The sequence below is a fragment of the Neophocaena asiaeorientalis genome, unplaced genomic scaffold (genome assembly GCF_003031525.2).
Source record: "Neophocaena asiaeorientalis asiaeorientalis breed wild unplaced genomic scaffold, Neophocaena_asiaeorientalis_V1.1 scaffold118, whole genome shotgun sequence".
NCBI lineage: Eukaryota > Metazoa > Chordata > Mammalia > Artiodactyla > Phocoenidae > Neophocaena > Neophocaena asiaeorientalis.
Window position 1 is genome coordinate 9,492,085 of NW_020175528.1, and position 26,111 is coordinate 9,518,195.

At 35.1% G+C, this 26,111-nt stretch overlaps 1 protein-coding gene across 1 annotated transcript in view; it reads left to right on the forward strand.

The window, feature by feature from the left end:
• RNF13 (ring finger protein 13) overlaps nucleotides 1-26,111 on the forward strand; it is a 136,009-nt gene that overhangs the window by 88,469 nt on the left and 21,429 nt on the right. The window contains exons 6-8 of the mRNA XM_024768987.1: nucleotides 611-701; nucleotides 6,061-6,166; nucleotides 18,245-18,338. Of these exons, the coding sequence (XP_024624755.1) occupies nucleotides 611-701; nucleotides 6,061-6,166; nucleotides 18,245-18,338 (291 nt within the window). The remainder of the gene's footprint in view (nucleotides 1-610; nucleotides 702-6,060; nucleotides 6,167-18,244; nucleotides 18,339-26,111) is intronic.

Consider the following 26,111-nt stretch of genomic DNA (forward strand, 5'->3'; position numbering starts at 1 on the left):
CAAAACACAATGCTTTATCATGAACTCCAGGCTTAGGAGGAAGTAGAAATTTACCCAGCTTCCCTATCCTGTGCCCTTTCGGAACTGTCAGCCCTTCACTCTGTAAAGCCTTAGATGTGTGGTGTCATTTTTCAGACTGTTGTAAAATGGTCTTTTCTTACATTCTTTGGCTTACACCTCTCGTGGGAATGGGTATGTAAACAAAAAGCTTTTTTCACTTTTTCATTTAGGAATTAAGTTATGAGTGGAAAAAACACTTTACATTTCTTCTTCTTCTTCCTTTTCTAATAGTTAATTATGTTTGTAGAGGAATAAATCAAATAAGTCAAATGGAAGTAATCAAAATAGGAGTTATATTTCAATCTCAGGACTATTGAGGTAGTGCGGTAATGTTATATGCAAAATGTTAGCTTTTGTTATTGTAAATGTAATAATGTTTCTCAGCCATTTTGATGGTGGTATAAATATGCAATCTGGAAGACCAACTAATAGATAATTCAAGTTGATTGTAATTATTTCCAGTTGTATTTGCTGTTATTATGAAGAAGGTTAAGTTGATTTTACACTAAGTATGGGCTTTGAAGAATAATTTTATTATTGTTTTATACAGTTGAGGTACTAAAGAAAATTGACATTCCATCTGTCTTTATTGGCGAATCATCAGCTAATTCCCTGAAAGATGAATTCACATATGAAAAAGGGTAAGTAATGGATATAAGAAATAATCATGTAGCTTAAAATTATTGTCTTTATTAGGGTAGAATTATATAAGATTAGTTGTAATCAAAGTTCTGTTTTAGAATGTACTCTATTGTGCTAAATTATATCTTCTTAAGGCATGATTTTAAGACTTACTGTATTGTACTGTTTGTTCTGTGTATGATTGCATATTGCAAATACATTTATGCTAGAGAGATTAAGCCACCCATGTTACTAAAAAGATAAAAAAAACTTTCCCGTTTATAGTTTAATCAAAGCATTGGTATTTAGAAGCAATGTGATTTACTTTCATTTTTTCGGCTGTGTTGGGTCTTAGCTGCAGCACGCAGGATCTTTCGTTGGGGCGTGTGGGCTCTGTAGTTGTGGCATGTGGCCTTATTTGCCCCGCAGCATGTGGGATCTTAGTTCCCCGACCCGCGTCTGTCCCCTGCATTGGAAGGCAGATGGTTAACTACTGGACCATCAGGGAAGTCCCTGATTTACATTTATATGATACTTTTCATTAAGACATGTTTGTATTTTGTTAAAAAGAAATGTTATTTTATAAACAAAGAATCCAAAACACAGTGTGTTAAGTGACTAACTTTTACAAACACAGAAAGTTTGTTTTCAAGTTTAAAAAGTTTGATTTGGAATTAGAAACTTCTTATGGAATTTCTCCCCCAAATCTCATTACCATGGTAACAAACAGACTGAAACTAACTTAAGGCACAACTGTCTTATCTTATATAGAAATAGCGCAATTAAATTAACACTTCAGAGCTTCTTCCATGAAACAGCTCCCCAAAACATAGTGGACAGGAACAGCCTTTTGACTGAGAGGAACAATAACACCGGTATTAATAATAAAAGCAGTAGTATTTATTGAGGAATTAGCAAGTGCCAGGCACTCATGAAACAAGGCCTTTACATTTATAATTCTCACAACAACCCTCTAGAGGTTATTACTATCTCTTACTATCTACATTTGCCAAAAGAGGAAACTGGCACAATGAAATGGAATTCTAATTATTTGGGGGGGGGGGAAATCCAGGAATATTTGAGTTTGGATATGAATAAAAGAGAGGGAAAGATTTTTTGTTTATGATTTTTGTCATTTTCCCTATACAGTTTTGATATTTAAAATACTGTTCACATATTCTGTGCTCAGAAAATTTTTATTAAGTTAGGGAATATAACTTTGGATGTTGTATTAAAAATAGTTAGGCAAGATGCTATTTTGTCAGCCATATTTATGTAGTTAATGGGAGGTGGAGAACTACTACTTGCTTTTACCTCAGCATTATTGCTTCATTTAGAAAAAGTCTGTATATTTTAATATGTATTTTAAAGAGTCTTTTTTTGTTTTTAATGGTAAAGTCATATCTTTTTACATTAAAAAAGTAATACATACCTGCTGGTAAAATGTGGAAAAATTCAGAAATATAAAGCATTTAAACAAAAGTCCCTATGATGCTATTCTCTAACAACAGCTACTGTTTTTTTTTTTTTTTTTTTTTTTTTTACAGCTACTGTTTTTTAAAAAGCTTTTAATTTTTTTCCGCATGTTTGAATGCTGACATTAATTAGGGATAATGTGCTCGTAAAACAGTACCATACAATATTTAGTATTTTGTAACATACTTTATTTACTTAATATTTAGACCCTTCCCATGTTAACGCAAGGCCACAAAATCCCTTATCCCAACTCTTGGGGACAGATGTAACATGGAATTGTAACATTTTCAGATTTTTAAGTTATGTAACATCCAAATAGGATTTGAGGCAGCATCCCATAATCACATTACATATATATCTGCAATAAATGTATGAGTATTTTATCATGTCAGTTAGGTTCCGGTTGACTAGCAAATGAATTGCAAACATTACTTTTTAAAGCTTTTTAGGTTTCAGAATTGTGCTTAAGGGATTGTGGACCTGTACATACTGATTTGCCTCATCCATCTGCTGGCTGGCTGGCTGGCTGGTTGGTCTGCCTGCCTGCCTACCTACCTACCCACCCATTAATTTATTCTACTGTTTAAAAGTAGGGAGGTGAGTAGAATGAATCTGATCCTTCAGTTTCAGAGTTATCAACTCATGGCCAATTTTGTTTGGACTGTCCGCTCTGAAGCGCCACCCGCCACTTTTCTTCCCCACACCGTGATTATTTTAAAGCAAGTACTATATATCCTATCATCTCAACTGTAAATATCTCAGAATATATCACTAGAAGATAGGTTATATATAAAAAATATAATGACATTATCATTATTTTACCTTTTTTTTAAAGTAAACATTCAATATCAACCCATATTTCAGTCTTTAGATTTGTTTCTGAGCAAATCAGGGCATGTGATCACCCTATTTTTAATCCATACACTTGCTATGCCTCTTTTTTTTCCCTAGTCATTTATTTATTGAAGCAACAGGGTCATTTGTCCTGTACAGTTTTTACCACAGTCCAGACTTTCCTGACTGCATCCATGGTGTATTGCCTAGAGTATTCCTTTGTTACTTATTTTCCCTGTAAATTGCTTATTAGACCTAGAGGTTTGTTCAAATTCAACTGTGTTTGGGGGGCCAGGAGGATAGGTGAGGCAAGAGTAATTTATGTGTGTTATTATGTATTTCCATCAGGAGACATAATATTTGGTTCTCTCTTTGCGAGGGCAGCAGTCATTAATGATCGTTGTCTAGATCCATTAGCTCTTTAGGATTTGCAAGTAATCTAATTTTATAATTCCTTCTTCATTTATTAGCTGAAATACTTCTATAAAGAGGACTCACACCTTATCAATTATTTGATTACCTTGATGTACAGTCTGTTTAGGAAAGATAGGATAAACATTTGATTGTTTCCCTTTATTTACTGTTTTTAAAATGATTTGGTTTGCTAGCATCTTCCAAAGATGATTGAATATATATATTTAAAGTTTTTTTTTGAATTTTATTTTTTTTTTACACAGCAGGTTCTTATTAGTTATCCATTTTATACATATTAGTGTATATATGTCAATCCCAATCTCCCAATTCATGATGGGGGTTGGATAACAAAACAGACAAGGCAAGTCCTCCTGTGTCAACAGAGGGGTTAGGAAATTAGAGATTACTGTTACTGTTAGATTATCATTGAAGTTAGAGTTTAGGCCTAACACCTGGTTTGAACGTAGCCTGGGAACTCATGCAAAGGAGAATGAGACACTATTTCCTAGGTTGCTTAGGACTCTGCTTCAATGATGGAGTCTTAGCTGCAGAGCACATGGAATGTACTATATTGAGGGGTGGACATGGAGGTAGTATGGGAAGATTCTTACTAAAAGCTGTTTAAATATCTCCTCCTTCAAATACAGATTGATCTGGGGTTAGGACAGGGATGAGTCTGCAGCCTCAGCTGTGGGAACCTGGGCAGAGGGAATAGAAATAAAGCTGGGAGACTGATATTCTGTTGTAGTTCTCCACCCTGTATCATCGCCGTCACCACCTTCACCATTAGCAATTTGGTTAAGAAAACGCAGTAAACTATAAACTATCTCGTTTATATAGCCTGCTGTATCTCAAACCATTTTAGTTTACTGTCAAGATATATTGTGAAGATCTTTAAAGGGTCTGCAGTTGATAGACGGCTCTAAGTATCTTAAAAGCTCAGTGTCCGTATCTCTATCTATATATAGTTTAATCTGGCTTCTAAACCCTAACAGTGTTAATTTATAGCAGTTTGGTGGAAGTAGTTAGGGAGGTTGCAGAGGATCAGCATCTCATTGAAAGGCTCTTCTACTTAAAAGTGGCACCATTTGTTACTGTAACTCAGCCGTGGCCCTGGGGCAGTTTCAGAGGGTTTGTACCAAGAACAGGGACATTGTTTACAGAGCTGGCCTCATGCTGGAAGAGATGGTATCAAATAGAGCAGCCCAGGCTTGCTTTTCTCTTTTTTATACTGATGATATATCAGTCACTTCAGTATTTTATATAAAATTACAAAAATGCATATAAACCTTTTGTCATTCTGCTGCAAAGTGAAGTAAAAAGCTACTTTTAGCAATCTTAGCAGTTTTTGGAAAATATTTAAATTATTGGGGGAAATTCCTGGTATTATCTTTTTTGTTCTTTTTGTTAAAGATTGATAGAGCTCTTTGGATGTGAATAAAATTGTTAATAGCATGAAGACTTAAAAATCGCTTGGGAATAGAAATAATTTGTTTTCATGTTATTTTTCTTGAGTACTAGGGCATCCTAAGCATTTCTGCGTGGGGGAAGGAGTCAACTTGTTTTCATTTCCTTTTACGTTGAGAATTTTTGTTTTGCATTTAACCCTTGTGTTATGAAGTACCTGGAGTCACTACTTAAAAAACCAGCCAGCAGTGGGTAACGAAGTAGTGTTGCTAGCACCATACTAGTTGAGTTGCACAGGAATATTATGGAGAAATCAGTCATCTCACTGACCATCATACAGACCCTTCCCTAGACTGAGGGTATTTTCTATTGCAGGATTTTGCTGCCATGTAAAATTTGCTCATGCAACACAGATAGTGTGCTTATTCTGTTCCGTTTCATTTCATGAGTCCCAGTGAATTTTTATAATAGCAGTATTGTATGGTTAATAACCATATAACCGTATTAACCATGGTTAGTAACAGAGGAGAATAAATCCTGTGGTACTTTCTACCCCCCTGTCCCCGCACGCAACATACACATTTTTGTAGGGTTTTTTTTTTGTTTTTGTTTTTTTTCATTCAAGCTGTGGAGAAGGTTGAGAAGAGAGAAGCTACAACTCCTGTGAATTCTGTTGCCAGTTCTTTCATTCCATATCTCACAGATGAGTGTGGAGTACAGGGGTTACATCTGTTGTACTTGGTACAACAAGCTCATGTGAAGCATAAAGGGAACAGGGAGTACATTTTCATCAGTAGTGGCTCCAGAGATTTTTTTCATGGGAGGAACTGATGAACAGTGATTTGGTTGGGGAGGGGGTTCTTGCTGGCATGCTGCCCGAGGCACTGCCATTATTTAAATGCTGATTTTGCATGTAAAATACGCTAACTTTTACTCAGGTTACTAAATTCAGTAAAGACGTGTTTCCGGGATGGACACAGTAAGTATTGATTGGCTGATTTCCTCTACCCAGTCTAAAAGTTTCTTTTAATTACATAGGCAAATTATTTTGGCCGGTATGTAAACTTGACTTAACATTGGAAAAAGCATCCCTTAAATTATTAGAAATCATATGTTAGAAAATGAGATGTGTCTAGTGGATTGAATTGTAATGTCTAAATGGCTTTTTAAAATATTTTTGTTTTCAATTAATAACATAATTTGGCAACTTTTAATACTTCCCAACTATTAATTTTTCTTTTCTTCCAGGGGCCACATTATCTTAGTTCCAGAATTTAGCCTTCCTCTGGAATACTACTTAATCCCCTTCCTTATCATAGTGGGCATCTGTCTCATCTTGATAGTCATTTTCATGGTAGGTAAAATAATTTTAAATACTTTTTAAAAAATAGTATGAATGGCTCTAAAACACACTGTATAGAAGACTTAAATAAAAGAGTACGTATTGTATGAGTCCATTTATATGACCGGTTCTGGAAAAGGCAAAGATAATCTGGGTAGAAAAAAAATCAAAACAGTGATTGCTTTGGGGGGCTAAAGGGGGAAGGGGAATTTACTCAGAAGGGTATAAGGGAATTTCCTGGGGAGTGAGAGTCACGTTCTGTATCTTGAGAGATGTTTGGGTTGCGCAATGTCCGAATCACCAAATTCATACTTAAATTTTGTGCATTTCACTGTATGTAAATTTTACATAAAAAGAAAAAAAGAACTAATAAAAAAATGCTAAACTCTTAAGTAATGAGTTTATATGCTGAAGTATTTGAAGGGAAGTATACTGATATCTGCAGCTTACTTTGAAATGCATTGTAAAAAATAAAGAGAAAAAGATGTATTGATGGGTAGACAGTGGGATTCTCTTAGGGTTTATAGAAGAGGTTTCTAGAGGCTACATGGTGTGTGATATCAAAACAAACTGAATGCAGAAGCAGATATGAGAATCCCTCTCTATTCTATTAAGATAGATATTAAAAGAGATTTACAAAGATATGAAACAATCCCATTATTGTCTCTAACCTTTTTATTTTTCATAAAGAGTATTTATATTAGCATCCAGTGAGTTTATTATTGTATTGAATTCATAGATTAAAGATTAAACACTGTCTTTGAAATATTTAGTCTTCCTATGATGTTGTGGTCTTTCTTTTAATTTGTTTTGGTTTTTCATATGCATCAGTTCAATAATTTTTTTCTGTAAACATTTTGCATGTATTTTGTTAGACCTTTTTGGAATTTCATTTTCTAATTGGTTATTACTAGGGTATAAGAACATTGTTGATTTTTTAAAATAAACTTTTAATTTTGGAATAGTGTTAAGATTTACAGAGAAATTGCAAAGAAGAGAGTTCCTGTACATTCCTTACCTAGTTGCCCCCATTGTTAACATTTTACTTTACCATGATACATTTGTCAAAACTAAGAAACTGACAGTGGTAACATTACTATTACTAAATTCCAGACTGGATAGATTTTATGTTTTTCCATTAATGTTTTCTTTCTGTTCCAGGACCCAGTCCAGGTTACCACATTGTTTTAAATTATCATGTATTCCCAGTCTCCTCTGATCTCTGAACAGTTTCTTAATCTCTCCTTGTTTTTCATGACCTTGACAGCCTTGAAGAGTCTTGGCCAGGTATCCTGTAGAATGTCCCTTAATCTGATATTTTTCTTACGATTAGACTGGGTTGGTTATAGGTTTTTAAAAAGAGTATCAGCAAAGTCAAGTGCCCTTCTCATCCTAACATGCCAGGGGGGTACATGATATTTGCATGACATCACCGATGATGATAACCTTCATCCCTTGGTTTAGGTAATGTTTGCCAGGTTTTTCCACTCTAAAGTTAATATTTTTTCGCTTTCTCTATTCTTTTCTTCCTTTGGAAGTGAGGCACTAAGTATAGCCTGTCCTAAAAGTGGGGAGGGGCAGGAATTAAGCTCCACTTCCTGGGAGTAGGGAAGTATGTACATTTATTATTTAGAATTCTTTTGTAAGAAAGATTTTTCTCTTCTTGGCATTTATTTGTTCAGTCATTTATTTATATTAGTTTGTACCCTGTATATTTATTTTATACTTTGGGTAATAATCCAATACTACATTATTTTTGTTGTTTAAATTGTTTGAGCTTTGGCGATTGGGAGCTCTGCAGGCTGGGTCTTGGGTCCCTTTGATTCGACCCATCCTTTTGTTTTGTAAGTACTTCTTTAGTGTTTGGTACTATAAGAAACCCCAGGCTCATTGTTTATTTTTCTGCCCCAGCCCTGGAATCAGATATTTCTCCAAGGAGCTCTGCTTTTTTTAATTGAAGAGTAGTATTTAGAGACCAACATTTGGACACTGGACATTATTGATTTTTATATATTAATCTTATCTCTGCAAACTTACTGAGTTCTCCTATTCTGGTAATTTGAATTTGTTGATTCTCCTAGGTTTTCAGTGTAGAAGCAAGGATGGAAAGTTAGAACAACAAACAACAAGCAATTTACCCTTGGCAAATTAAAAGTAAATACCCTTAAGCCAATAAAGATTAATTTTTAGATTAAAAACTAAAAACTTAAAATGAACATCATAAAATACTGAATTATTAGAAGCCTTTCCATGAAAGTCAGGAACAAAAAACAAAGGATGCCTGTTGCACCTCCTGTTTAACGTTGTGCTATATTTTCTGGTAAAACAAAAAAAATGGTATAAGAATTAGAGATAAACTAAATTTTTATTTGCCTTTTTTCTTTTAAAATAATGAATGGGTACTGCATTATATGTCTTTTTTTCTATCTGTTGTAATAATCATTGTTTTTTCTTTTACTCTATTGTTATGCTGGATTACATGAATTTGTTTTGTAAATTCTAAAAATCCTTGTATTTTGGGTATAAACTCTCTTTGATTATGATATATGAAGTTTGTCTTTGCATTTTGGGTTATTCAAATTTCTCTAATATGATCTGTCAGTTTTACACTTGGACATAGGTGCAAAAATCCTAAATAAAATATTAGCAATCTGAATGTCCAGGTAAGGGGAAAATTTTAGTTTTATGGGGCTAGAATAATCTTGACATCAAAACTAGACAATCCCTTGAGCACTGTTGGTAGGAATGTTAAATGGAGCAGTCACTGTAGAAAACAGTACAGCAACTCTTCAAAAAAGTTAAACATAAATTTATCATATGATCCGACAATTCCACTTCTGGGAATTGAAAGCAGGGAGTCAGATATTTGTATGCTTATGTTCATAACAGCATTATTTTCAATAAGCCAAAGGTAGAAGCAACACAATTGTCCATTGATGGATGAGTAGATAAACAAAATGTGGCATATACATGCAATGGAATATTATTCAGCCTTAAAAAGGAAGGGAATTCTGACAGATGCTACAACATGGATGAATCTTGAAGACATTATGCTAACTGAAATAAACCAGTCACAAAAGGACATATACCGTATGAGTCTATTTACATGTGGTACCTAGAGTAGTCAGATTGAGACCGAAAGTAGAATGGTGGTTGCCACGGGCTGTGGAGAGGGGAGAATGGGGAATTGCTGTTTAATGCGTACAGAGTTTCAGTTTGGGGACATGGAAAGAGTTTGGTGGATGGATGGTGGTGATGGTAGCACAACGACGTGAATGTACTTACTGCCACATACCTGTGTACTTAAAAATGGTTAAGATAGTAAATTTGATGTTAAACGTATATTTTATGACAGTTTAAAATAGACAAGATAAAGCTAGCCCCATAAAAAAATTAAAGCTTTCTTTTATTTTCTACTATCGAAAATAGTTTTTTTTAATGAAATTGGGATTATCGTTTACTTGAATTTCTGGTGAAGGTTGCCTGTAAAATCATCTAGATCTGCTGATCTTTTTCATAATTACTTGGACGTATAAATGCTTGTGTACTTCATCATACTAAATTATATTTCGAAGAAATTGTCTATTTTGACTGTTTTCAAGTATTGTATAAAGTGATTTATAATGTTTATATATTCAAATAACAATTTAAAGAGAATTCCTACTATATGTGGGATGAGTTCTATTTATTCATATCCATCCATGCCTTGCACAATGTTGTCAGAAGTTTATCTTGAGGAACCAAGATGGCGGAGTAAAAGGACGTGTTCTCCTTAACTGGTGGAATTCACTGCTGCAGAGCAGACTAAAGAAAAAACAATGAAAAGAAATGAAGACAGCCTAAGAGACCTCTGGGAAAACATTAAAAGCAACAACATTATCATTATAGGGGTCCCAGAAGGAGAGGAGAGAGAGAAAGGACCCGAGAAAATATTTGAAGAGATTATAGTCAAAAACTTCCCTAACACAGGAAAGGAAATAGCCACCCAAGTCCAGGAAGCTCAGAGAGTCCGATACAGGATAAACCCAAGGAGAAACACCCCGAGACACATAGTAATCAAACTGGCAAAAAGTAAAGGCAAAGGAAAATTATTGAAAGCAGCAAGGGAAAAACGACAAATAACATACAAGGGAAATCCCATAAGGTTAACAGCTGATTTCTCAGCAGAAACTCTATAAGCCAGTAGGGAGTGGCATGATAAACTTAAAGTGATGAAAGGGAAGAACCTACAACCAAGATTACTCTACCCTTCAAGGATCTCATTCAGATTTGATGGAGAAACCAAAAGCTTTACAGACAAGCAAAAGCAAAGAGAATTTAGCACCACCAAACCAGCTCTACAACAAATGCTAAAGGAACTTCTCTAAGTGGGAAACACAGGACAAGAAAAGGACCTACAAAAACAAACCCAAAACAAGAAAATGGTCATAGGAACATACATATCGATAATTACCTTAAACGTGAATGTATTAAATGCTCCAACCAAAAGACACAGGCTTGCTGAATGGATACAAAAACAAGACCTATATATATGCTGTCTAAAAGAGACCGACGTCAGACCTAGGGACACATACAGGCTGAAAATGAGGCGATGGAAAAAATATATTCCATGCACATGGAAATCAAAAGAAAGCTGGAGTAGAAATACTCATATCAGATAAAATAGACTTTAAAATAAACAATGCTACAAGAGACAAGGAAGGACACTACATAATGATCAAGGGATCAATCCAAGAAGAAGATATAACAATGATAAATTTATATGCACCCAACATAGGAGGACCTCAATACGTAAGGCAACTGCTAACAGCTCTAAAAGAGGAAATCGACAGTAACACAGTAATAGTGGGGGACTTTAACACCTCACTTACACCAATGGACAGATCATCCAAAATGAAAATAAATAAGGAAATAGAAGCTTTAAATGACACAATAGACCAGATGGACTTAATTGATATTTATAGGACATTCCATCCAAAAACAGCAGATTACACTTCCTTTTCAAGTGCGCACAGAAAATTCTCCAGGATAGACCACATCTTGGGTCACAGATCAAGCCTCAGTAAATTTAAGAAAATTGAAATCATGTCAAGCATCTTTTCTGACCACAACACTATGAGATTAGAAATGAATTACAGGGAGAAAAACATAAAAAGAACACAAGCACATGGAGGCTAAACAATACATCACTAAATAACCAAGAGAGCACTGAGGAAATCAAAGAGGAAGTCAAAAAATACCTAGGGACAAATGACAATGAAAACACGATGATCCAAAACCTATGGGATGCAGCAAAAGCAGTTCTAAGAGGGAAGTTTACAGCTATACAAGCCTACCTCAAGAAACAGGAAAAGTCTCAAATAAACAACCTAAACAAACAAACAAAACCCAAAGTTAGCAGAAGGAAAGAAATCATAAAGATCAGAGCAGAAAAAAATGAAACAGAAACAAAGAAAACAGTAGCAAAGATCAATAAAACTAAAAGCTGGATCTTTGAGACGATAAACAAAATTAATAAACCATTAGCCAGACTCATCAAGAAAAAGAGGGAGAGGACTCAAATCAATAAAATTAGAAATGAAAAAGGATAAGTTACAATAGGCACTGAAGAAATACAAAGCATCCTAAGAGACTACTACAAGCAATTCTGTGCCAATAAAATGGACAACCTGGAAGATAATGGACAAATTCTTAGAAAGGTATAACCTTCCAAGAATGAACCAGGAAGAAATAGAAAATATGAACAGACCAGTCACAAGTAATGAAATTGAAACTGTGATTAAAAATCTTCCAACAAACAAAAATCCAGGACCAGATGGCTTCACAGGTGAATTCTATCAAACATTTAGAGAAGAGCTAACACCCATTCTTCTCAAAGTCTTCCAAAAAATTGCAGAGGAAGGAACACTCCCAAACTCATTCTATGAGTCCACCATCACCCTGATACCAAAAACAGACAAAGATACTACAAAAAAAGAAAATTACAGACCAATATCACTGATGAATATAGATGCAAAAATCCTCAACAACATACTAGCAAACATTATCCAACAACACATTAAAAGCATCATACACCATGATCAAGTGGGATTTAACCCAGGGATGCGAGGATTCTTCAATATATGCAAATCAATCAATGTGATACATGATATTAACAAACTGAAGAATAAAAACCACATGATCATCTCAATAGATGCAGAAAAAGCTTTTGACAAAATTCAACACCCATTTATCATAAAAACTCTCCAGAAAGTGGGCATAGAGGGAACCTACCTCAACATAATAAAGGCTATATACGACAAACCCACAGCAAACATCATTCTCAGTGGTGAAAAACTGAAAGCATTTCCTCTGAGATCAGGAACAAGACAAGGATGTCCACTCTCACCACTATTATTCAACATAGTTTTGGAAGTCCTAGCCACAGCAATCAGAGAAGAAAAAGAAATAAAAGGAATACAAATTGGAAAAGAAGACGTAAAACTGTCACTGTTTGCAGGTGACATGATACTATACATAGAGAATCCTAAGGATGCCACCAGAAAACTACTAGAGCTAATCAATGAATCTGGTAAAGTTGCAGGACACAAAATTACTTCACAGAAATATCTTGCATTCTTATACACTAATGATGAAAAATCTGAAAGAGAAATTAAGAAAACACTCCCATTTACCATTGCAACAAAAAGAATAAAATACCTAGTAATAAACCTCCCTAAGGAGACAAAAGACCTGTATGCAGAAAACTATAAGACACTGTTGAAAGAAATTAAAGATGATACCAACAGATGGAGAGATATACTATGTTGTTGGATTGGAAGAATCAATATTGTGAAAGTGACTATACTACCCAAAGCAATCTACAGATTCAACGCAATTCCTATCAAATTACCAAGGGCATTTTTTACGGAACTAGAACAAAACTCTTAAAATTTGTATAGAGGCACAAAAGACCCCGAATAGCCAAAGCAGTATTGGAAAAAAACATAGCTGGAGGAATGACTCCCTGACTTCAGACTATACTACAAAGCTGCAGTAATCAAAACAATATCATACTGGCACAAAAACAGAAACATAGATCAATGGAACAAGATAAAAAGCCCAGAGATAAACCAACGAACCTATGGTCAACTAGTCTATGACAAAGGAGGCAAAGGTATACAATGGAGAAAAGACAGCCTCTTCAATAATGGTGCTGGGAAAACTGGACAGCTACATGTAAAAGAATGAAATTAGAACACTCTCTAACACCATACACAAAAATAAACTCAAAATGGATTCGAGACCTAAATGTAAGACCAGACACTCTAAAACTCTTAGAGGAAGACATAGGAAGGAAACTCTTTGACATAAATCACAGCAAGATATTTTTTGATCCACCTCCTAGAGTAATAGAAATAAAACAAAGATAAACAGATGGGACCGAATGAAACTTCAAAGCTTTTGCACAGCAAAGGAAGCCATAAACAAGACGAAAAGACAACCCTCAGAATGGGAGAAAATATTTGCAAACGAATCAACGGACAAAGGATTAATCTCCAAAATATATAAACAGCTCATGCAGCTCAATATTAAAAAACAAACAACCCAATCCAAAAATGGGCAGAAGAGCTAAGTAGAAAATTTCCAGAGAAGACATACAGATGGCCAAGAAGCACATGAAAAGCTCAACATCACTAATTATTAGAGAAATGCAAATCAAAACTACAGTGAGGTATCACCTCACACCAGTTAGAATGGACGTCATCAGAAAATCTACAAACAGCAAATGCTGGAGAGGGTGTGGAGAAAAGGGAACTCTCTTGCAGTGTTGCTGGGAATGTAAATTGATACAGTCACTATGGAGAACAGTATGGAGGTTTCTTAAGAAACTGAAAATAGAATTACCATATGATCCAGCAGTCCCACTACTGGGCATATATCCAGAGAAAACCATAATTCAAAAAGACACATGCACCCCAATGTTCATTGCAGCACTCTTTACAATAGCCAGGTCATGGAAGTAACCTAAATGCACCTTGACATATGAATGGATAAAGAAGTTGTGGATAAATGGATAAAGAAGTTACTCAGCCATAAAAAGGAACGAAACTGAGTCATTTGTTGAGACGTGGATGGATCTAGAGACTGTCATACAGAGTGAAGTAAGTCAGAAAGAGAAAGACAAATATCATATATTAACGCATGTATGTGGAACCTAGAAAAACGGTACAGATGAACCGGTTTTCAGGGCAGAAGTTGAGCAACAGATGTAGAGAACAAATGTATGGACACCAAGGGGGGAAAGCCACGGGGCAGTGGGGATTGTGGTGTGATGAATTGAGCAATTGAGATTGACATGTATACACTGATGTGTATAAAATTGATGACTAGTAAGAACCTGCTGTATAAAAATAAAATAAAATAAAATTCAAAAAATAAAGTTTGTCTTTCAGAGAAGTGGACTTTGAGATTTTCTTTTTTTTCTTTCATTCAACAAATATTTATTCTGCACCTCTGAACCTAGGCACTGCTCTAGGGTGTTAAGTTTCCTCAGTGAACAAAATGGGGAAACATCCCTGATGTCAAGTATTTTACATTCCAGTGGGACTTATATTCTAATATATTTACTCTCCTTTTTAATCTATCTCATGAATTTCTGCTCTTGGCAGTATTATTTTCTTTCATCTACTTGTTTTGGATACCATGCTTTTCTTTTTCTAGCTTGATCAGCTAAATACTTATTCATTTTTCTCTATAGTTTATGCCTTTAGGTTATAAATTTCTCTTTAACAATCACTTTAGCTGTATGTAACTCATTACTTTTGATAAGGAATATTTTTATTTTAATTTGGTTTAAATTGAGAAAATTATTTTCACTTTTCTATGGGATATTTCTTCACCACTTTTGATGTATCCATCCATGTGAATGGGAAACTCAGTTACTAATACTCCTAGCCCTTCCCTACTCTTCTACTCAGTTGGTCTTAGGAGAGATGAAGTACCTTATCTGTGTGGTACATTTGGGAAGAATAAATTAGGGCATGCTGGCTCAGCTTCATCTTTCTCTTGAGTTGAACCTGTCTTCAGCTCCTCCAGGACTGGTTCTGCAGTTCTAGGGGAGGGTGAGGGAAAGGCCTACGCCATTCCTGATTGTCTTTGTCTATATCTGGGTGGGTAAGGCAGTCTAATTCAGTGGTTAAGGAGAAGGTTCTGTTTCTTTCTTCACCGAGTTAGGTGCTCCACCTGCTTCCATCTGCCAGTTCATGATCTTATTTTCAAGTTATTTAGAATCCAGGTGGTGAAGAGACATGGTAATTGTGGTTAAATTTTGTAAAGATTCCCCACCATATATGTGAAAAGAATTGTGGGGTCCAAAGTTTTATATATGTCCATTAGTTTGAGCTTGGGTATTTGTCTTGTCCAGTCTTTTTTTTCTTTCTTTTATATTATTTTAAAGACACTTTTATTGAGATATAATTCACATAATATAAAATTGACCCATTTAGATGATATAGTTCAGTGGTTTTTAGTATATTCACAGAACTGTTCAATTGCAATTGTCCATGGTTTTTTGCACTCCTCTGTTTTCTAAAGCAGTTCTGTGCAATAGAACGATATTGTGAGCCACACTTATTGTAAATTTAAAGTTTTCTGGTAGCCAAATTAAAAAAGGTAATGGGAAATATTTCAGTGAGATTAAATATTGTATTTATTTAACTTAATAAATATAAAATGTATTTCAACATTCAGTTAATATAAATAATTATAAAATATGTTTGATTCTTTTTGTACTAAGTCTTTGCAAACTGGTGTGTATTTTATACTTTTACAGCAAATCTCAATTGAGACCAGCCGCATTTCAAGTGCTCAGTAGCTACATGTATATAATGGCTACCATATTGGGCATCATAGGTCTGTGGTCTTTACTTTTTTTTTTTGGTCTGCTTGATCTAGAAATTACTGAGCTTGTGAATTTGTGTATTTCTCCCATAATTTTGTTATTTTTTAGGTGAAGCGTCCTTTTTATCATTGTGATAACTATTTCCTAATGATTTTTGACTTACATCCTGTTTTACTTTATATGCCAACTTTTACTTAGTACTGTCATGATATAATTTTATCTATCCCTGTATTTTTTACCTTTACTTTTGTCTTAATGTGTCATTAAGTTTTAATCTTGTGTGTTGTGAATGGTTGGAATTTTTTCTTTATCCAATATGATATACTCTTTTAAAAAAAAACTGGTGAATTTACCCCATTTGCATTTTTGTGATTTGGACTAATTTCTATTGTTTACTTTTTATTGTTTTTTTTTTCTACTATACAGATTTGGATTACTCAACTTTTTTTCTCTTTCTGTCTCCCTTTCTCCCTTTTTCCTACTAGTTTGAAAGCTTATATTGTTTTTTTCTAGTGGTTACTATTAAATTTTTAAAATAAACATCTACTGATTAATATATTAATAAACTGCACATTTAAATTGTACAGTTTGGTAAGTTTTAACATACGTATGTATACCTGAGAAACCACCACCGCAATTAAGATAATAAAATATCAGATCAGCTCAAAAAGTTTCCCCATACTCTGTGATAATCACTCCCTTTCACCTCTTCCAAATTTTTCCTTCATGTCTCCCCCCACACCATTGCTGGGCAACCACAGCTCTGGTTTTGGTCACTGTAGATTAATATGCATTTTCTACCACTTTATATACAGGGAATCATAAATTACATACTCTTTTGTGTCTGCCTTCCTTCTCTCAGAATAATTATTTTGAGATTCATATATGTTATTGAATATATTGATATTCATTACTTCTTATTGCCAAGTTGTATTCCATTGTATGGCTATACCACAGTTTTGTTTATACACGTACCCGCTGATGAACATTTGGGTTGTGTCTCGTTTTTGGCTATTACAAATAAAGCTGACATAGACTTTTTTGTACATTTGTATATAAGTTGTTATATGGATATACACTTTCATTTCTAGTCACTAAATATAAGTAGGAGTGGGATGATTAGGTCATTTGGTAAATATGTGTTTAAATTTATAAGAAACCACCGAACTATTTTCCAAAGTGGTTGTACCATTTTACAATCCTTTCAGTAGTGTATCAGAGTGCCAGTTCTTCTACTTCCCTGCCAACACTTGGTATAGTCAGTCTTTTTCATTTTAGTCATTTCAATAGGTATATAGTGGTATTTGTGATTTGAATTTTCATTTTTCTCCTGACTAATTATGTTGAACATCTCTTCAAGTGCTTATTTGCCATCTTCAGTAAGCAGTAGTATATCTTCAGTAGCAAAGTGTATATTCAGATATTCTGCCCACTTTTTTCTCTTGGGTTGCTTGTTTTCTTATTATTGAATTTTGAATTTGTTATGTATTCTGGATAGAAATCCCTTATGAGATATGCAATTTGCAGATATTTTCTGCCAGTCTGTGAACTGTCTTTTATCTTTAAACAGTATCTTTTGGGGACAGAAGTCCTTAACATTGACGTAGTCAAATTTGTCAAAATTTTCTGTTATGGACTTTGTTTGTCGCATTTGGTTCTGGTCCCACGGACTTCCTTTTTAGTCTTGTAAGGATAGCAATTTATACTTTAAAATATTTTGTATATTTTATCTGATATTTCTGAATATTTATAGTACAGGTGTTCTGTATTAGTTCTGTCCATTTTGCTGCTAGAACCACTGAAAGTGCAGTTTAGTGCATGTTATGTTTGAAAATTTTATCAGTTTGTAACTTACAGAAATTCCAACCCCCCCCATTTTTGATCCAGTGGAGTCTTTGTAACCTGGAATCTACCATTTATATTTTTGCCAACAAATAGTTACATGTTATTTATAATGTTTTTGTCAGAGTAAATTAAAGATAATTTAGGTCATTGAATAAAAATTCAAAGGATAATTTATGGGCTAACTAATCACTAATGATAACTAATCATGGATATTTTAATTAATAGTCTCATGACTAGGGTTTAAATAAATTGAATTGATTTGTAGCAGCTATCTAGAAACATAAAAGACATTTGTTATTTTAATGGTCATTTTCTATTTGCATGTTTAATATCTGACTCCCTTTTTTTTCTTTTATTTTTAGATCACAAAATTTGTCCAGGATAGACATAGAGCTAGAAGAAACAGACTTCGTAAAGATCAACTTAAGAAACTCCCTATACATAAATTCAAAAAAGGTAAGTGAATATTTTTATTTTCTAAATAAAAACCCTTAGTTTATTTAATAGTACCTGGTGATTATACTCTAATGCAACCTTCTGAGTCCTTGCCATACCCTATGCCTAACACTCAGTTAATGGATGGGTGAATGTGGAAGATGGTCTTTTGCTGTGGTTTATCCTGGTGAAGGCAAGAAGGGGGTACATGGTCTTCAGAGAATTTAAAAACAATAGTGAAACTGACCAAAATGCTTTTTATTATCCCCATGTGCCAGAAGTTCTAAACATCAGTAGGTAAAATACTTATCTCCACCAGGGTGGTCTGCTCCCACTCTCTCTCCCACCCTACACCACCACTGTATTAACATTGCAGTAATTAAACACATAGTTTATAGTGTTGTGTTAACTAAACACAGTAGATAGCTATTATGTGTCAATATATTGTAAATGTATCATCTCATTTAATTTTCATATTTCTATGAAATGGGTACTATAATGGGCATTATATATGAGGAAATAGTGGGTCAGAAAGGCAAAAAATTTAATGTCTCACAGCCAGCACTAACAGAGCTGGGGAGGGGCATGGGTCTAAAACTTTAGCCAATGTAGTTTCTCCTGCTTATGGTTGGTGAGCTTTTAGTGTAGGTACATGCTTACTAAATCTTTTTGGCCAGTAGTCCCCAGAATTTTCAATTTCTGTACCAGTAAAAATGTTCTGTTTTTTAATTCAGCAGAGAAAATGCATAGAGAGTGGAAAGGAGAAGTAGAGAAGGCATTAAAACTTAATTCTGTAACCTATATTTCAATAAAAAAAACTTAGTTCTGCAAATTTTTTATTTTTCCAAGTAAAAAAATGTTTAAAAAACCTACCATTTATAATAACCATATTTTATGAAAAACATAAAAACAAATAAATAGGAAAATCACATGTTAAAAAATAAATGACGACATTCATAAAAATGCAGTGTGCTATCATCATACAGTGTGGATTAAGTGAAAGTTATTCATAAACCAATCTGAGGACTGGCTTTAGGAATCACTTTTTTAGGCTCCATTTTGTATGTTAATTTTTATGTTTCCTAAAACCAGGGTGGAAAAAAGAGTAAAATAAATGATGCTGATATTGTCCTAGGCTAAAAAGGGCATGCATAGTTTGCTTTTCTTCTGAGTAAGGTAAGTAGCCGTTGTAGGATTTTGAGCAGAGAAAAGATAAGATCTTAATTAAAAGTTGAGTGGGCCTTTCTTGCTGCTATGTTAACAATAGGATGCAGAGGGTCGGGGTGTAAGCAGAGACCAGATGGGGGCCATCACAGTAATCCAAGTGAAAGATGCATGTGGCTTGGACTGGAGTGGCAACAGTAGAGGGAGTGAAGAAATCTTAGATTCTAAGATTTCATTTGTAAGATGGAATGTACTGGATTTATTGATGGACTAGTTATGGGGAGAGGAAACAAGGATGACTCCAGATTTTGTGGTCTCAGTAACTGGAAGGATGGCATTGCCTTAAATAGAAAAAAGGATGGTGGAGCAGGTTTGGGGAGGAAATTTGGGAAATCAGTGTTGGACATGTGGAATTTCACATGTTCACTAGATGAGTCTGGAGTTTAAGAGAGAGGTCTGAACTGGAAGTATTGATATAAAAAGATGTGTTTAAATCATAAGACTGGATAAGATTACCAAGAGAATGAGTATGGATGGACAGAATACTAAAGACATATTGGGGCATTCCAACATTGAGTAAGGAAGAAGAGGAATCAGCAGTGGAGACTGAGAAGGGGTGACTAAGTTATACAGAGGAAAATCAGGAGTGGTTTACCAGAAACCAAGTGATGCAAATCTCTAAGGAGCAAGGAGTGATAGATAACTTGTGTCAAATGTTCCTGATACATAAGTAAGATGAGAACTAATTGACCATTAGAAGTTATTATCATGAGGTACAGTTTTGACAGAGTGGTCCATCCAAAAACCTGATTGTGGTGGGTTTGAGAATGGAAGGAGAGGAAACTCCTTCTATAACTATAGACAACTTTTTCAAGAAACTTAACTACAAAGGGGAGTAAAGAAATAGTGTAGTAGCTGGTAGGGGAAGTTTCATTAAGAAATAATAGCATATTGCTGAAGGAAATTGATGACGTAGGTGATAGATGGGAGAATTGCTATAATAATGTCTTTGTGAAGGCAAGAAGGCATGGGATCTGGTGTACAAATAGGTGGATTGGCCTTAGATAGGAGCATGGAGAGTTGAGCTAAGGGAAAGTAGAATATGTGGGTGCAAAATCCTGGTAGTGTTTATGGTGGTCAGGCTGTGGAAATATTCTTTACTTCCATTGTTCTCAGTGAAGTAGGAAACACAATCATCAACTGAAAGCTGAGGATGGGGGAGGAGATTTTGGAGGTTTAAGAACAGAAAGGTATAAAATGTTATTCTGGGAGAGTAGATGGGCAGATGGACTAGGGATATATAAAACATTGCCTGGGAGCCTGAACCTACCTTTCAGGTTCATAGTTATGAGCCAATCAGCATAACTGTGTGTTTTTCTCTAGCCATGTTCATCTGTATGGTGTTTATCCTTACCATACCTTCACATTTTTTAAAAAATGTGGAGTATAACATGTATACAGAAAAGTATATAAGACATTTTTCTGGAATCATCCAGTTCAAGAAACAGAACATTACTAGGATCACAGCAGAAACTACTGTGTTCCCTTCTAGATTGTAATCCTTTCCTCCTCACTGGAAGTAATCACTATGCTGGCTTATGACAATCATTTCATTGCCTTTATCTTAAGTTTTGTCACCTATGTATGGATTCCAAAACAATACGGTTTAATTTTTCCTATTTTTGAATTGCGTTTTGGTCTTACCTCTTTTTTTTTTTTTTTTTTTTTTTTTTTTAGCTCCAGATGCGCAGGCTCAGCGGCCATGGCTCACGGGCCCAGCCGCTCCGTGGCATGTGGGATCTTCTCGGACCAGGGCACAAACCCGTGTCCCCTGCATCGGCAGGCGGACTCTCAACCACTGCACCACCAGGGAAGCCCCTTACCTCTTTTATTAACAATTTTTTTGGTGAAATTAACCCACTTTATTACATGTATATGTAGTTCATTCACTTTTATTTCTTTGTATAAATATATTATTTATCCATTTTACTATTAATAGACATTTGGGTTTTTTGTTTTGTTTTTTATTGAAGTATAGTCGATATTCAATGTTCTGTTTTGTTTCCCCAGTTTGGGGCCATTACAGACCATACTTTTAAGAACATTCTTGTACATATATCCTGGTGTATATGAGCATGAATTTCTTTAGAGTATATACCTAGAAGTAGATTAGCTGGCTTAGGATATACATGTCTTTAATTTTATTGGATAATACCAAGTTTTTTTCAAAGTGATGATGGTACCAGTTTATATTCCCATCAATAGTGTTTAGGAGTTCTTGTTGTCCCACATATGTACCAATATTTTGTACTGACAGCCCTTTAAATTTTAGCCAATCCAGTGGGTTTATAAAGATAGCTCATAGTGGTTTTAATTTACATTTCCCTCCTCGTCTGTGAGGTTAAGTGCCTGTTTATATTTTTATTTACTAGCTAGATTTTCACTTCCGTGAAGCACCTTTCATGTCATTTTCCTGTTGGGTTATCCTCCCCTGCTTTTTACATGTAGGAGGAATTAATTCTTCAGATGTTCTCACAAACCCACCCTGGAGTTGTGGTGTGTGGTGAATCAGTTCTTCACTGATTTTTTGTGTCTTAACTGTCTTCTAGTTTGTCGCTTATGTTTTCATAGGACTAAAGTTCTTTTTTAATATATATATTTATTTATTTATTTATTTTTGGCTGCATTGGGTGTTTGTTGCTGTGTGCAGGCTTTCTCTAGTTGCGGCAAGCAGGGGCTAGTCTTTGTTGGTGTGCGCGGGCTTCTCGTTGCGGTGGCTTCTCTTGTTGCGGAGCATGGGATCTAGGTGCGCGGGCGTCAGTAGTTGTGGCACGTGGCCTCAGTAGTTGTGGCTCGCGGGGTCTAGAGTGCAGGCTCAGTAGTTGTGGTGCACGGGCTTAGTTGCTCTGCGGCATGTGGGATCTTCCCGGACCAGGGATCGAACCCATGTCCCCTGCATTGGCAGGCAGATTCTTAACCACTGCACGACCAGGGAAGTCCCCTAAAGTTCTTTTATGGTAGTGTTTTTGCATGTTTTAAAAGAACTTCTTCCGTACTCTAAGGTCACATAATTATTATATTATCTTCTGAAAGCTTTATAGTTTTGCCTTTCATGTTTGGGTATTTAGTCTACCTAAATTGATTATGTAAAATGGAGGCCCAATTTAAGTTATTTCCAATTTGATATTTTGTATAAGGGTATCCAGTTGTCCCAGAGCTAAGTATAAAATACACTGTTCACAGTGTTGGTCACCTCTGACACAGTCAGGTATCCGTGTGTGTGAGTTTGTTTCTGGACTTCTGTTGGTCTTGTTGGTCGTCCTTATACCAATACCACACTACCTCAGTTACTATAGGTTTATGGTAAGTCTTGATATCTGATCGAGTTAGTCCTCCCAACTTGCTCTTCTTCAACAATTTTTAGTTATTTTTGACACTTTGAACTTCCATGTAAATTTAAAATCAGCTTGTCAAGGCCACCGTACCTCTAAACATATACATACAACTATTGTATTTGTTGTAGTACAATAGACATAACATAAAAGTTACTACTGTAACCATTTTTAAGTGTAAAGTTCAGTGACATTAACTATATTCATATTGTTGTGCAGTCATCACCACCATCCATCTCCAGAACTTTTCCACCCTCCCAAACTGAAACTCTGCACGCAGTAAACAATAACTCCATTTTCCCCTCCCACCAGCCCATGGCAACTATCATTCTGCTTTCTATCTCTATGAATTTGACTTTTATAGGTACGTTATGTAAGTAAACTAATAAGTGATTGGCTTATTTCACTTAGCATAGTGTCCTCAAGGTTTATCCATGTTGTATTATGTGTCAGAATTTCTTTCCTTAAGGCTGAGTAATATTCATAATATTCTATGCGTATACCACATACTGTTTATCCATTCATGTGTTGCTAGATACCTGGGTGCTATTGTGAATAATGCTGCTATAAACATAGAGGTACAAATATCTGTCTGAGTCTCTGCTTTCAGTTCTTTTGGGTATGTATCCAGAAGTGGAATTGCTGGATTAAATGGTAATTCTCTGTTTAATTTTTTGAGGAACACCATACCATTTTCCATAGTGCCTGCATCATTTTACATTCCCACCAGCACAGCACAAGAGTTCCAGTTTTTCTACATCCTTGCCAACGCTGTCATCTTCTGGGTTTTTTTTTTTATAATATTCATCCCCTAATGGATGTGACATGGTATCTCATTGTGGTTTTGCTTTGAATCTCCCTAATGATTAATGATGTTAAGCATGTTTTCATGTGCTTATTGGCCATTTGTCTATCTTCTTTGTAGAAATGTCTGTTCAAGTCCTTGGTTGTATTTGTCTTTAACCTTTTGGGAAATAATTTCAAACTTAGAAAAACTTTGCTTCAAAGTTAAAAAAACTTGTGTTCTGAGAAAGAGTCTGTTAAGAGGACAAAAAAACTTTGCATGAATTGTCCAAAAACACCCATATACCCTTTACCCAGATTTACCTATTACTTACTATATTAGCTTCCATAGGGTTGCTATAACAAAGTACCACAAACTAGGTGGCTTAAAACAATAGAAATGTATTTTCTCATATTTCTAGAAGCTAGAATTACAAACTCAAGGCGTTGGCAGGGTTGTTTTGTTCCTAATCTAGGGAAGGAGTCTTCCTTGCCTCTTCCTTGTTTCCGGTGGTTGCCGGCAGTCCTTGGCTTTCCTTGACTTGTGGCAGCATAACTCCAATCTCTGCCTCCATCTTCACGTGGATTTTTACCCTGTGTGTATATGTATGTCTAAATTTCCATTTCTTGTAAGAACACCCAAATCCATTGTAACCTCATTTTAACTTGATTACATCTGGAAGGAACCTATATCCAAATAAGGTACATTCACAGGTTCCAAGTGGACATGAGTTTTTAGAGGCAACCTATTGCTTTATCATTTTTGCTCTCCTTCTCTACATACGTATGTATGTATATAAAATTTTTCATCTAAATAATTTGAGAGTAAGTTATATGCATCATGATCCTTTATGTCTAAATATTTTCATGTGTATTTCTTAAGAATAAGGAGATTCTTTTGTGGTACTGCATTTAAGTCACCAACTTCAGGAAATTTGTTGATGGACGATTTTAATCTAATTCATTCCTTTTTCTAGTTTTGTCATTTGTTCCAATAGGTTCCTTTATAATAATTTTTCTTCTAGTATAGCATCCAATCTAGTATCACTTATTGCATGTAGTTATCATATTTCTTTGGGTTTCTTTAATCTGGACTTTTTATTCAGCCTTTGTCTTTTGTGACATTGACATTTAGAATAACACAGTGCCCCTGCCTTTTGTTAAAAAACATTTTTCTTTTTTAATAGATTTTATTTTTAGAGCAGTTTTAGGTTTACAGAAAAATTGAGCAGAAAGTATAGAGAGCTCTTATATGCCCCTCCCCTCTTAAAATACTCCTAATATTATCATCTTTCACTTGTGTGGTACATTTGTTACAAATGATGAATAAAATTGAAATATTATTAACTAAAGTACATAGTCTGCATTAGAGTTCCCTCTTTGCATTGTACAGTTCTGTGCATTTTGACAAATGTGTAATGTCATGTATCTACCACATCATATAGAATAGTTTCACTGCTCTGAAAATCCCCTGTGCCCCATCTATTCATCCCTTTCTCTTTCCTTCCCACAAACCACTGGCAACCACTGATCTTTTACTGTCTCTATAGTTCTACCTGTTGCAGACTGTCATATAGTTGGAATAGCAAATATGCATTTAAGGCTCCTCCGTGACTTTTTGTAGCTTGATAGGTTATTTCTTTTTGTTGCTGAATAATACTCCATTGTATGTCTGTACCAAAGTATGTTTATTCCATATTGTCTATTGAAGAACATCTTAGTTGCTTCCAGGTTTTGGCTGTTAAGAATCAAGCTGCAGTAAACTTTTGTGTGCATGTTTTTGTGTGGACATAAGTTTTCAACACATTTGGGTAAACAGCAAGGAGCATGATAGCGGGGTCATGAGGTAAGACACTGTGTGGCTTTGTAAGAAAACGCTAAACTATCTTCCGAAGTAGCTGTACCATTTTGCTTTCCCACCAGAAATAACTGAGAGTTCTGTTGCTGCACATCCTCCCCAGCGTTTGGTGTGGTCAGTGTTTTGTATTGTAGCCATTCTAGTAGGTGTGTAGTGGTATCTCATACATACAATGTTGTGCAGCTTTTTATATGCTTATTTGTATTTGCCATCTGTATATCTTCTTGATGAGATCTTTTACTCACATTTTAATTGGGTTGTACACTTGACTGAACGTTTATATTCCTCCAAGATTCATATGTTAGATAGAGCCATAATCCCCAGTGTGACGATATTTGGAAGTAGGACCTTTGGGAAGTCATTAGGTCATGAGGATGAGGCCCTCATGCATGGGATGAAGTGCCTTCATACTTGAAGGGACACAAGAGAGATGATCTCTCTCTCATGTGAGGATACAGCAAGAAGGCAGACATCTGCACATCAGGAAGAGAGCGATCACCAGGAACCAAATTGGCCAAGCCCTTAATCTTGGATTTCCTAGCCTTCAGAACTGTGGGGAGTAAATGTTTGTTGTTCAAACCACCCAGTCTGTGGTAT